General features: G+C 39.8%; 1 protein-coding gene across 4 annotated transcripts in view; it reads right to left on the minus strand.

The window, feature by feature from the left end:
* Positions 1-823: 823 nt before the first annotated feature.
* Positions 824-13,505, minus strand: part of BRWD1 (bromodomain and WD repeat domain containing 1) — a 134,626-nt gene continuing 121,944 nt past the window's right edge. For 2 of the 4 annotated variants that reach the window (XR_012898106.1, XR_012898105.1), the window contains exons 42-43: positions 3,706-6,612; positions 828-2,344 (exon numbers count right to left, since the gene is read on the minus strand). Coding sequence is in view for 1 of the 4 variants with exons in the window: in XM_075911992.1 (XP_075768107.1) it covers positions 5,408-6,612 (1,205 nt within the window). In the remaining 3 variants the exon portion in view is untranslated. Of the gene's footprint in view, positions 6,613-13,505 lie in introns of all 4 variants that reach the window. The other 2 variants (XR_012898107.1, XM_075911992.1) reach the window with 2 other exon arrangements.

The following is a 13,505-nucleotide window of genomic DNA, read 5'->3' on the forward strand; positions in this document are numbered from 1 at the left end:
TGCCCTTTGCAGAGACACATGCTTAAAGGGAACCCTCTGGACAGGGTTTCTCTGCTGCTGCAGCTGGCTTGCCTACCTCTCAGAGGGACAGCAAAGCTTCTACAGTGCATGCTCTGGTTGCCCTGCTTTCTTGGACACCACAGCAGTTTGTTTTTTGTTGTTTTTTCTGGTTTTGAATCTTGTTTTTTGCCATGGAGCCAGAACTGCCCCATGGCAGGTGATGGCCCCATGCTGCCATAATGGAAATTCTTCTGCACCTCCATGACACAATTATGATGCTCCTGCCCCATCTGGAATCAGAACCCAGCTTTGAACCCCTTGCCCAGGATGCAGCACCAATGGCCTTCCCACTGAACTTCCTCATGGAGAGGCGCTTTTGGAGGCTGGACACCAATTCTGACCGGTGAGATTGTCTCACCGTGGAACAGTGGGACGATCAGCATTGGATCTGAAACTTCCGTATGTGGAAGGCCACATTCCAGGAGCTGTGTTCCTGGCTTGCCTCTGACCTACAATGACAGGACATCCACCGGCGGCCCACCATCCCCCTGGAGAAGCAGGTTGCTATTGCCCTGTGGAAGCTGGCCACCCCCAACAGGTACCGCTCGGTGGGACACCAGTTTCGCGTTGGGAGGTCTACTGTCATGGCTGTCTTGATGGAGGTGTCACTCTCGGGATAGTCCCTGCAGGGTTGGTGTGCCAGAAAAGGGGGACTGTCAGGAAAGGGCAGAGGGAGTGGAGGATGGAGTGGGACTCCTGGCCTCACCCCACCCTGCTGCTGAGGGAGGGGGGGCCTGCATGGGGGGGGGGACTCCTGGGGTCTTGGGTTGGAAGGGTGGGGAGGGGCACCCCTTCTAATTTCCTGTTTTGTGTATCTGTCTCTTTCTGCAGGAGATGAGGGCCATCAACTCGGAGCTGCTGCACAAGATTGTCCACCTCAGAGACCTGGACACCATCATGGCCAGCTTTGCTGGGCTAGGAATCCCAAACTGTGGAGGAGCTCTTGATGGGACTCACATCCTGATCCACCCCATAGAGCACCCCAGTACATAAGCAGAAAGGGCTGTAGGGCCTGGTTGACCACCCGGGGACAATTTATGGACATTTGTGTTGGGTGGTTGGGCCGGGCTCATGATGCCTGCATCTTCTGTAACTCCTACCTGTACCACAGGCTGGAACATTCTTCCCGCAGTGGAACTTTGCAGTCAGGAACATGCAGATGCCTATGTGCACAGTGGCCAACACAGCCTACCCCCACATGCCCTGGCTCATGAAGCCCTACTCTGGCCACCTGGATACAAGCAGGAAAATTTAATGTGCATCTGAACCAGGCTCATTTGCAAGTAGAATGCGCCTTTGGCATCTGAAGGGGAGGTTTAGGTGCCTGCTCACTCACCTCAACATGGGGGAATGCAACATCCCTTAGGTGGTGGCCACAAACTGTGTGCTCCACAACCTGGTAGAGAAGGGAGGCCATCCTCCCAGAGTGGGGGAAACAGGCTGATGTCAAGGAGAGGCAGTTTGAGCAGCCTGACAGCTGCCATCTGCCAGGCTCACCAGGCTGGAATGTGCATCTGGGAGGCCCTGAGGGAGAGATTCTCAGAAGGAGCCCAAGGACTCTTCTCCAATGGGGTCTTGGGCCTGGCCTCCCAATACATTCCTCCCCTTCCCTAACCCATACCTATCCCGCTTTCCAGACAGTAAACACAGACACCAAGTTTTAGATTGAAAAGTAGACTGTATATTCAAAAACAAGAAAAACTGAACATGTAATAACAGGCCATAACAAAAGAACAGTGCTATTTCCAAAAATAAACTGTTTTAAATTTAAAAACATTTAACTGTGGAGGAGGGGGGCTGTAAACCTGGCAGGGGGGTGGGGAGAGGCTCAGGCACAGGGTGTCACCTGGACTACAAAGTCCTGCCACCTTGGGTCTGTGGACCTAGACATGATTGGGGTTGAGTGGGACCTGGGACAGCAGGGGGCTGGGCAAGAGGGAGGGGGCTGCAGCTGGATCTAGGATGGCAGGGGATGAGGGATGGCCAGGGGGCAAAGGAGCAGATTGAGCAAGAGCAGCAGCAACAGGGAAAGGATCTGGGAAGGCCATGATCTCCTGGACTGTGGCACAGATTGTTGTGTGCTGTTGGATGAGCTCGTCCAGCAAGCGGTCATGCCACACAGCCTCTGCCCGCGTCCTCTTGGCTATGCTCTCCTGCAGTCTTTTGAGGACCCGAATGTGCTGGAGCATGAGCCCTTGATACATATGTCAGTGCCTGCGGCTTCCATTGACTCGGCTAGGTGGTGGGACAGGTGTTGCTCAACAGGCAGGGACGGCTTGTCCAGCTGTGGAGGACAAGAGGGAGAAGTGGTCAGCCATGTGTGCGCACACTGTCCCTGCTTGAGAGCACTAACTGTCCTTAGAACAGGGACGCTAATGTTTTGACAGCAAGCCCACGTGTGGCCTGGCCAGCAGACCCGGCATCACAGGGGCCCTGAGGAGTCCAGGGCAACATCCTGCCCCCTCCACCCTGCCACCATTGGCAAGCAGCCCAGGGAAATGTCCAGCTACAGTGGGTTCCTAGGTGTTGGAGGGGGGCCTGGAGCAGCCTAGCCCTCCCAGGGCCCCCCCATCCTACACCTACACGTGGCAGCACTGTCTGCTGGAGCAGTTGTTGTGTGGCACGTGCACACATGGCCGAGTGCTGTCTGCGACACTTGTCGGTCTCTGTGATGTCGTTCATGCACCCTTGTGCCTAGCCTGCTTCCTGCAGTGCCTGGCAAGTAGATGGCCCTCCCTGGGATCATCGCTTGGTCCAGGGTGGGGGGGGGGTGGCCTTTCTTCACCAGCCCCTTGGCTATAAAGGTCTACATTCTTGCGGCGTGAATGCAGAGCCTGCAGGGACAACTCCTCTGACCACAGTTCTAAAAGGGTCAGGACCTCAGCCCTTTGTGGCGTGCTTTGTGCCCCTGGGTGGGTTGTGGGATGACTCCCAGGAAGGTACATGGGGGTCTTGGGCTTGTGCCATGGCTCCTTGTCTGAGTGGCAGGGAGAGCCATGTGGGTTAATGTCTTGCTCTGGCTGGCTTCCTGCAACAATGGCTGCCCCAGGTGCCTGTGCCTTTAAGACATGGCTGCAGACAGGAACAATAGAGGTGTTTAGTGGAGATGGAATGTCCACCAGGACTTTTTCCTGCAGGACTCCCTCCCCCCCCCCCCGAAAAAACTGGCTCCCCTGCGTCCACACACACCATTTTACAAAAGATCTTTTGAAAAAGGTGTTATTTCTCGTAAAATGAGGTTGACGGCTGTTGAAAAAACTGCCACATTCTTTTGATTTAATTTCAAAAGAACATGACGGCGGTCTAGACACAGGTAAAGTATTTTCAAAAACACGCCACTTTTTTGAAAAAACTCCTGTAGTCTAGACATAGCCTTTGTCTCTGATTCCTTAAGCAGAGCAAACACAAGATAAACAATTTAAACCCACAAACTTCTACAAAAATAAAAAAGCTATATTCTAAACAGGAAAGGAACAAAATATTAGGGCACAAATGGTGTAAACTAGATTTCCATTAGGCTTAGTACTAGCTTTGCCTGCTTATAATCCTATGGGAGACCTAGCAAAAGATGGCTCCTCCCAGTCCCAACTAGCCCAGGTAGCCCATGAGATGCAGGCAAGAAGGGGGAGAAAAGCTGAAACCAACCTCTAGTTTTACAGCTCCTTGCTCCTCTATTTTAACAATGTTGCAGACTGGTGAAGTGTGGAGACTCTTCCAACTTTGCCATTTCACTGGTGTTCTCAAAGGATTATCTGCCAGCTAGAATAGCTGGACACTTAATTTTCCAGCCACTTTCCCATTTCTCAAACATGATCTTCACCCTCAATGCAGGTGATTAGTTAAAACATGTGGAGGCAGATTTGGATCCATCTGTGCCATATGCCTGGAGAGGACTACTGCTACACTGGCGGAATACTCAGGAACGGACTTATGAATGGCCTCCAACTACCTCTGAACCACTATAACAGTGCAAAGAGCAAAAACATGGTAAAGAATTGATTGCAGTCCCCTAATCTTATTGAAATATTTGATTCGATGCCCTAAAAATTGGACAGCACTCATCTATGGCAACAAAGTAAAGAGTTAAAACTTAATAGATTTGAACACCTAGGTTTGAACTAAACAGAAAGCATTGTGTATATGAAAGATAACTACTGAAAAACTATTTTTAGGAAGTCTTTATACTGGCAGCAGATTCTTGAACATTTTTCTTCTTGAGATTCTTAGTGCACTGCAATATATCAAGTCATTGAGGATTTAAATATCACTCCCCAAACATTTTGATGCAGAACTATATATTTAGTTTGAAAAAAGTACATTAAACAGTTGTACCACTTCCCTTTCCTCATAATAAATAATAATTTTGAATTTTTGTTTTCAACAATGACAACTTAAACATCAGTATGTAAGAGACTGCATTATGACAACAGAATTTGGTGTGGTTCATCAATGTATCAATCTAACACGAGGCACTTTCAAGTTAAATTTAAATTTAAAGAAGCAGATGGTAAAGCATAGTAAAACATCTGAAGTAATATTCTGAGTCAACTTTTCAACCATTTAAAAGAAAGCAAGTTTTAAATACACAAGCTTTTTAAAAAAATACACAGCACATGTTTCTTTACATAAAGAAAACACAAAAACCCTTAGGCCCAAGAGGTCACCTGCATTTCGTGGTCTCAAATTTACAGCATGGAAGTTACATATTAAAAGTGACAATACAACCTGTCAGCAAACCCTATTTTTACTAATACAATTTTTTAAAAATTGGTAAATGTTTTTTCCATTACTAGTTGTTTCAGGTTGTGTATTCTCAACAGTGGTAGCACTGTACATCTTAAAAGCTGTAATAATTCAAGTTCTCATTTATATAGCTATTACTTCTGATGGTTGTATCATCATCCACTATTTTTATAATGTACAGTGATAGTCGCAAGTCTGTTACATTAATAAGTGTTTAAATCAGCTGTTCTTGAGTGCACTTAAACTGTAAGGCCCAGGTAGTAGCACATTGCAGCACCCATAATAATACTCAATATACTGCTAGTAACCTGTTTCCAGGAGTTTAACTGTATTTTAAATTCTTGCTATATGTAGTAAAATACTACTAAAGACAAAATTTTGCCCCTATAATGAGGCACATTTTGGCATCTGTGCTAAATGCTGCTGCGTGGGCAGGCAAGTGCAAGTCAAAATATTAAAAGGAGAGTCATGATTAGACATTAGTAACTTTTTCATAGAAAAATATAAATATATTCCCTGAAATGTAGGACAAACAATAGCCAGCATTCATCATGAATTCTAGTGCTATTACCATAAAAATGTGGACTGGCTTTTCCTCTCAAGGTTATGTTCCACAATCTACGTAATCTAGACCTCTATCATCATCATCACCACCACCATCATTGTATCTCACAGTCCTTCTCCCCCCATTTCTAGTTCTTATTTTAGAACGTCGATTTGCTTTATTATATTTGGTGTAGTCCACATCTTCAGAGTCATTTTCTTGATAAAGTTTAGGGCGTTTCATTCGTTGGGGCCTTCTGGAAGGCATAGATACATTTGAATTTGAAATTTTACCTTTTCTAATTAATTTATTTTTTCTTTTTCTTTTCCTCTTTTTTGTTTTTGTGGCATTCCTGTAGCTACTGTTACTGCAATCAGTTTCAGATTCTAAATTGGAAGAGCAATTTGAACTGGCATCAGATTCACATTTTTCAATCACTGAGGTTCCAGAAGGATCAGTCTGACACAAAGAACTTCTTCCGTCTTCCTGCTCTCCTGTTTCAGACTTTGTGTCCTTTACAGCTCTCAAGAATTTTGCTTTTCTGAAAGACCTCCCAGCCTTTGGACTGGTCACCTCGCTGTTTTTTTTACCTTTGCACTTGCCTGACTCAGAACCTGCCTCATCCTCAGAGTTGCTCGCTTCATGATGTTTGCGTGCAGTAGACTGATGAGTAGCTTTCTGACTGCGCCTATCCTTTGACTTACAGCTTTTGGAGTCTTCCTCTGGAGGTTCTACTGTGGAACTTTTCATTTTAAGAGATGCAGTATGGACAGTTCTGTGTGGCTGTTTATGATTATTATTATGCCTGTTCTTTTGTGTTATCTTTGTCTCTCTCTTAGAATCACATTTTCTCCTTTCAGATTCACTAATATATTTTCTTCTAGCAGCAGCTGAATGAGACTCAGAAAGTGTTTTCCTGTTAGTATGTTGCTCTTTTACTTTTTTACTTTCAGACCTGAAAATAGCTTCTACTGTACAGCTATCCATTAGCCTTTTCTTGGATGCAGCAGAAACAGTCAAGTGAGGCAGTTCTCTGTTCCTTTTTTCAATGCTTGTACTTTCTGAGCTGGAGAGCTCTTCCTTTATAGCACTCATCTTAATTTTATTAGCAGCCAAAGTAGCACTTCTGCGTGGAGTTTTTTTCCCAGTAAAAGTTTTGGCATTTAATGTGTCACTAGCCAACTTTGTATATTTTTTGTAGTCATTCATATAGGTCCTGCTCCTGAGCACTTTTGTATTTTGTCCAATCTCCTCAGAGGTTGATTCTACAAAATAAAGATTCAAAAGTTCCTTTAAATAACTTACAATTCTCTTAAAATTATATTTTACTCAGTACAAGCTTTACTAATGCTGAAATACATAGAAATCTTTTTTAAAAATACAGATTATGCACTTCTCAGGTATGTGTAGTTTACTTTGGGCAATTATTTAAAAGATCAGTAAGGGACATCCTTTTAATTTTCAACACTGTTTTTGAGATAAGAGAAGTGATATTGTTCACTCACATTGACAGTCAATCCTAAAATCACTACTTACCTTCAAGAAGGGGAATGATCTCCAGATTCTAATACCTATGTGTAGTGTTAAATCTTTTGCAAATGAGTCTCTTTAAAAGAAATCATTACTCTCATTCATGAACCTGTAGTAATTTTTGTTCTGCTAATGCAGAGGCAGCCATTCAAAAAGCCAAAAAAGTACAAATTAAATTTTATTACCAGAAGAATGTTGATAATGTATGCATATCAGGGGTAAAAAAGCAAACAATTTTACAAACCAGACCTGGACCGTAGAACTCACAAGACAGACGATCACTGGACTTATCACTTTCAAAACTGATTGCATAACTCGTTTCTTTAGAACAGCTATCCCTTAAATGTGTGTCTCACAGTCAAACACACACACTAGGTCTTATAACCTCATAGTGCTATTTATTCTACAGGCCGTGAAGCAAGACAAAATATTTCTCTAATTTCATACACAGCAGGTGCTTCGACACTACAGTGCCAGGGAATAGCAAGGACAAATCAAAAAGTTTGTTTCCAAAAATATATCACCTTGTGTTGTAATTGATTTAATGAAATATAAAAGTACTTGCTATTATCTAATGGTCTCTGGAATGTCATGATGTGTCTCTCTTTAAAACTTAGTTTAATTTCTTAATATCTAAAGAAAATACATTCAGCAAACGTGGGGACTGCACTGCACTGATTTGCTTTAATTAAATTCCATAATTTCAATGATATTTAAAATCCACAAAGATTAAAAATAGAAAAAGCAGTTGTTTGGGTTATCTATACATCACAAAGCAGCAAATAAGGACAAACCTCTTTTTTACCCTTCCCAGATTAATATCCAAATTAATACATTTGATATTGTTCTATGGATGATTTTTTTTTTTTTTTTTAAGATTTCTAATTTAGCCCTAGATCAGAAAACATATTCCTAGAGTCCTGCAAATCTATGGATAACTCTTTATATCAGTGGATAGCCGTATCTGCAGACCATTGTTGCAGGTTATGGACTGAATATGGTTACAACTTTTGTATCTAGTGCCCTGCAAATCTATGGATATTATTTTTATGGATCAGATGTGAAAACATATTAGGTAACCATAGCAGTGCTCTAGTTATTAGGTGCTTCATAGTCTGATGAACATACATTCTCAGCAAGTGTTGCACATCCAAAATAACTACACAAAACTGTGGAAGAAATAATATATTATAGCAAGTCTGACACTGTACATTTTGTTTTCATGGTTTTTTCAAAATAATCTATTAGCAACATTTTCGATTTTTTTAAAAAGTGTAATATGAAAAACACAAGTGGTCGATGGTGGTATTTTATTAATCTTAATCCATTTAATCAGAACATCTGATGGATAACCTGTAGTCTCCATTAAGAACTCTTGAGTAACAGCATACACTATTCTTATTAGTGAAGCTGCTGCTGTCAGAGGAACTGAAGAGCTGATGTCACTGGACAAGCCCATTTAGGAGTTGAATTGGAGGCACTGTCTAAAAGGAGTCAGGAATGAAATCTGCTGCCTACCCAGTGCCAGGAGCTGCACTGGTGGCGCACACTACATAGTGGCATGAAAAAAGAGCCAATGTATCAGAACAGAAACCGCACATATCACAACCACGAGACAATTGAAATCTATTTCAGAAGACCAAAAAAGTTATGTATTGGGCTGAATTATCCTTAAGTATGTCATTGTCTACATCTCAAAGAATTTTCTCCCCTCACATAAGCCAAAGGAGTAGATACAGTAAATCTAATGCTATTGCTAACATTACCACAAATGATGGTGCAGCCAGGACAAACAGAAATGTTTGTATTTGAAGCACTGACACAATATAGTGCAAAGTGCAATAATCATTTGCAATGCCATGATTTTGGCTGCACAGACAGGAAGGCGGTCCAAAGAACAGAGTTTATCACCTGAATTGCAAATTTAATTTTGATGCTTCATGTTCCAAAGAGTCCACACTCTTTCAGTCCAGAACAGGACAAGCTCCTGACTGCCCATTTCTTTTTTTTAATTTCTCCCTCTAAGGGTCTATGAAATGTTGACATTTCCCCACCAGTCCGGCACTGGTCTGTGCTCACCAGCAGCGACAAACTTGAAAATGTCCTGAATTCCCATTTGGAAAATTTGGAGCCAAGTGACTTAACAAAATAAATGCACAGCTTTGCAAAGTCATCATATAACCTCATTCTATTGCATCCAGTTAGAGATGAGTGAAATTTGTTCAATAAATTGTGATTCAATGAAAAATGATTTTCTGGGCACCTAAAACAATGTGAAGTTGGGTCAAATTGCTAAGTTTCAGCTTAAACTCCCTTTCGGGAAAACCTTTCAGGGTTTCCAAATCTCTGGGGGAAAACAATATAGCTTGTTCAGAGTGGAGCTGCATACTAATTTAAACCATCACAATTATATTGTGGAACATTACATTTGATATAGTGGCTGCATATTGAAGGATAGGATAGTTCAAAGTGGACACATGCCAACTTAAAATAATTACACGAATGTCAAAATAATTAATTACATTTCTGTCATACCTAAAAATTATAAAGCAAGTGAACAATTTTGAGGAAAAAAATCTCAATTTTTTAGTTTTACTTGGTGCATTTACACTAAAATATTGCCAACATTTAGTTTAACCTTTTCCTCTAAATAAATGTAGTTTCCAGTTTGTGTGGGATTTTCTATACCGGAATAGAGGAGATAAAAACACCTTAGAGACACAAAAATTATAAAAGCACAGAAACAGCAGATTGTCTTCATGGGCTTATGTGGTTCCTAAAGATATCTGCAACTGATTTGAAATGTATTCGTCAGCTCCTTTTTAAATTGGCTTCATTGACATTTGAAGGTCTTAGGGATGCTATGCTGGCTCTGAATATATTTGGATCCCACATCTTTACCAAAAGGCATGTGTTTTTACATCAGACTCAACACAGATGTTATCACATCCAAGCTTCAGCTGTGGTGAGCCCCATGCAGCACAGGACTCTTTCCATTTTGTCTCATTTTAACAAAACATTTGCTGGAAGTTTTAGAACATTCATGTTGCCCTATACGTACTATTATTGTTTAAAGAGACATCAACTTCAAAAAACTAACAAAATATTAGCAATCATACCGCTCTATTTTGTTAGCACTTTGATGCTTTTGCTGCTGTATTGAGGATGGATGACTACTATATAAAACATAATTATTCCATAATAAGCGTGGCCACTTTCAAGTAAAAGCTAGACCTCAAGAAGTTATATGGATAAACGCTCTCTCAAATTAATAGCCTTTGTACTTTAAAATACTAATCAGATGCAGCCATTGGACTTGGCAGGTCACAAATGTGGCCCTCACTGCTGTACAGGTTTTGCAGCATTGATCCATTATTAGAAGCACTGTATTATTCATTGGCAGTCTGAGCTAGCTTTTAAAACTAATTATTGCACTGTAAAGAAAAACCTTTAAAATAAACCGATGCATTTTAACTCAGGAATTGTATCATTTTTGAAGGATGAGCAGTCTTTCATTAAGAGAGGAGACAAAATGATTTGAATTTTAGCTCTATTTAGGATATCAGAAACTGGAAGACAAATTAACATTTTGAATCCAAGAACATAAACATACAATACATTGAGAACTACAATTTAACCAGAGTGATGGAAAAAAGTGATATAAATCAGATTTTCTTCAAACTGCAGAAGATGACAGATTAAAACATCTGCCTTTCATACTAACGGTAAAACAATTCTCTCTCCTATCCGGGGAGGAAGGAGGGGGAGAAGGAATCAAAGATCAATGCTGGTTAATTTATTTTAGCACTTCTCACATTTGTCATGGTTAACAATTTTCCAACAAAAGTTTTTAAAACAATTCTTTAATTGGTCATCTTTGAACAGATAGCATTTTGCAGCTATACATAAAGTTCTAAATTAGGAAAATTTTTATTTCAGAGTTATATCACTTTTCTCTTTCCTACCACAAACTATATAAATTCAAATTGAATATAATATTTTATGTAAAAATTAGCAATTCCCTTTTACAATATTAAAAATATCTTCAAATGCTTTGAAAAATAATGTTCATATCTCCAAAAATAGTAAGTTATATACTGGATTCAAATATTTTCTACTTACAAAACAAGTTTCAGATAAGAGCCATTCAATACAAAAAAATACCAAAGGGTGCTGAAAACAAAGCCAATACTTTTTAAAGTATTAACTGAATAGAAACAAGATCTATAACAACACAGCTACTATACCTCTAAAGTTTAGTGGGCAATCAAGGGCTCAGTGTTTTGTTGCTGATCATCTGCTCTACCTGCAATTCTTACACTTAAGTCTATTTGACAACAATTAATCAGTGTACAGGTAGGTAGGTCTTAGTAGGTAAAAAAAATTCTTGTGGAAAATTGTCAAGATAGCAGAATTGGTTACAAAACACTTTAAATGACTTTCTTCCTGAGATTCTCAACCCATGTAAACATATACCCCATATGTCACAAAAACATACCAAAACTATCTGTCTACAATAGACATTTTAAAGTGCAACAATCAGTTATATGGCAATCAAGAAAAAAACAGAAAAATTACAATATTTTGACAGTTGTGTGTTAGAAATAATGCTGAACCAAGCCCATATTCCCCTTCTCAGATTTAGTAGTTTGAAGAAATTATTTTGGTTGAAATTAAGAACTGGAAAAAGGTAACTATAACATGAAGATTTTAGCTCATCATAATGCAGTTAAGGGCAGGTCATCTTTCCTCAGCTGTCAAATACCTCAGGACCTACTTTCTTTACAGTAGTGAATATAGATGGTAATCCTCTCTTCAAGCCCAATTCCAGGCAAGGTGGGAAGAGAAATCTTTTATGCTTTCATTCTTAATCATATTTGGTGTCAAGCAAACAAAAAAAGTAGTTTTTAGAAGTTAAGTAAAGTAGAACATATCGTGATACTTTAAATTCAATAACAATTTTGAGACTGCCAAAAGGAAGAAGAGTACTGCAGAAATAAGGCAAGATAATTTATGCAGTCTAAATAATATGAATATAAAATATCAAATTCTTTCTTGTCCTTTATTCCATTTAATACTAACTATTTCACCAGATTAATAGCTACAATATTATTTCATCCAGAATCTTAGAGTTACTGTAATGATATGCCTTAACTTTTTTCCACACTCCTATTCACCCCACTGATTACTACATGAAGTTGAGAATATATGTAAAGGTGCTAACCTCAAGGAAAACCACATATGTTCTGGCTTCACAAAGGACAGACATCTCCAGAAAGAGACTGGTTCTTTTGCATTATAATTTTAAAAAGCACTCTGCAAAAATAAGCTGGAAGGGGGGTGATGTATTTTTTTTTCCTGAAGAATATGTAAGTTCCATACACCACAACTCCATATGCTAGATTCAATCCCTTTTACTGGGGATTACAACTCATGAGAATTCTCAAAGCTCTAGAACTAGTTATAGTCTCGATGAGGACTACAGATGCCTCAAACTTATAATATGAAAAAAAGAACAAGTAAAATACCTATCCTTGCTCAATTGCTTCTGTTGCAATATTTATGGGAATTCTCTAAAGTAAGTGCTTGAGCACTTGGGTTCTTTTTTCTGATAGTTACTTTTTGCAAATTTTGGGGGGGATTTTTTGGGGGTATATAAGACTGGTTTTGTGGACCAGTGTCTTCATCTCCCTGACAGTTTTGGTAGAGGCAAGAAACAAGAATAAGCAGATGCAAAGAGTCTAAATTGGCTAAATGATGGAAAAAAGATCCAAGCTCCTAAAAGAGGAAGTTGCAGCAACACACTAGATATGGCCTAGTGAATCTCAATGTCATTCTGATGAGTCTAGTTGTCAAAGAAAATTCCCAAACTGGACTTCAATTAGCACAGGGAAGTATATAGGAAAAAAAACTAAATGAAATAAGAGGATGAAAAATGAAGAATGAAAAATGTAGAGAAAGAGTAAGCTCAGCACTATCTAGCAGCCAGGTGTCAAGATGCTGAAGGAAGGAAAAGAGTGGGGAAGGGGCACCCTTAATAGTGGGTAGGGGATTGGAGGAATATGGGGCATGGGGTCTGGGCCACAGAGGCTTCGAGAAAACCCCAACTAGAGGGGAAGGTTGGCACCTATGCTGTGAAGGACCATAAGAGTGATTTAACACTTTGATCAAACAAATGAAAAACCAGAATATCCCATGAAATCTGGAGAAAGGAGATATAAGGGACATGACAGTATCTGTTGGCCAAAAAGTTTTTATCTTAAAAAATTAAACTAGTGTAAGAAAAGGAGTGCATGCAGACACCCGATAACTAGCAGCATATTGCTATTCCGGGGCCGTTTTCCTCCTTTAAAAAAAAAAAAGGTGGTAAAACATCATGAAAACAAAAATTAAAATAAATTTTTTTGCAGATTCCAGTTTACCTCATGGAAGCATCACTATAAAAATAAACCTTTCAGTCAAATAAAAAACATTATTTAAACTTAAACTAATAGCTTTTATCCATTCAATTGCATTAAAAATCAAATAATTTGGAAAAAATTATCTACTTTGTAAAGTCACTGTTACTTTACTCATGGATTTCAAGGTCCTACTGACTTATTACAATACTGATTACAAAACTGTTACT

The sequence above is a fragment of the Pelodiscus sinensis genome, chromosome 1, assembly GCF_049634645.1.
Source record: "Pelodiscus sinensis isolate JC-2024 chromosome 1, ASM4963464v1, whole genome shotgun sequence".
NCBI classification, from domain to species: domain Eukaryota; kingdom Metazoa; phylum Chordata; order Testudines; family Trionychidae; genus Pelodiscus; species Pelodiscus sinensis.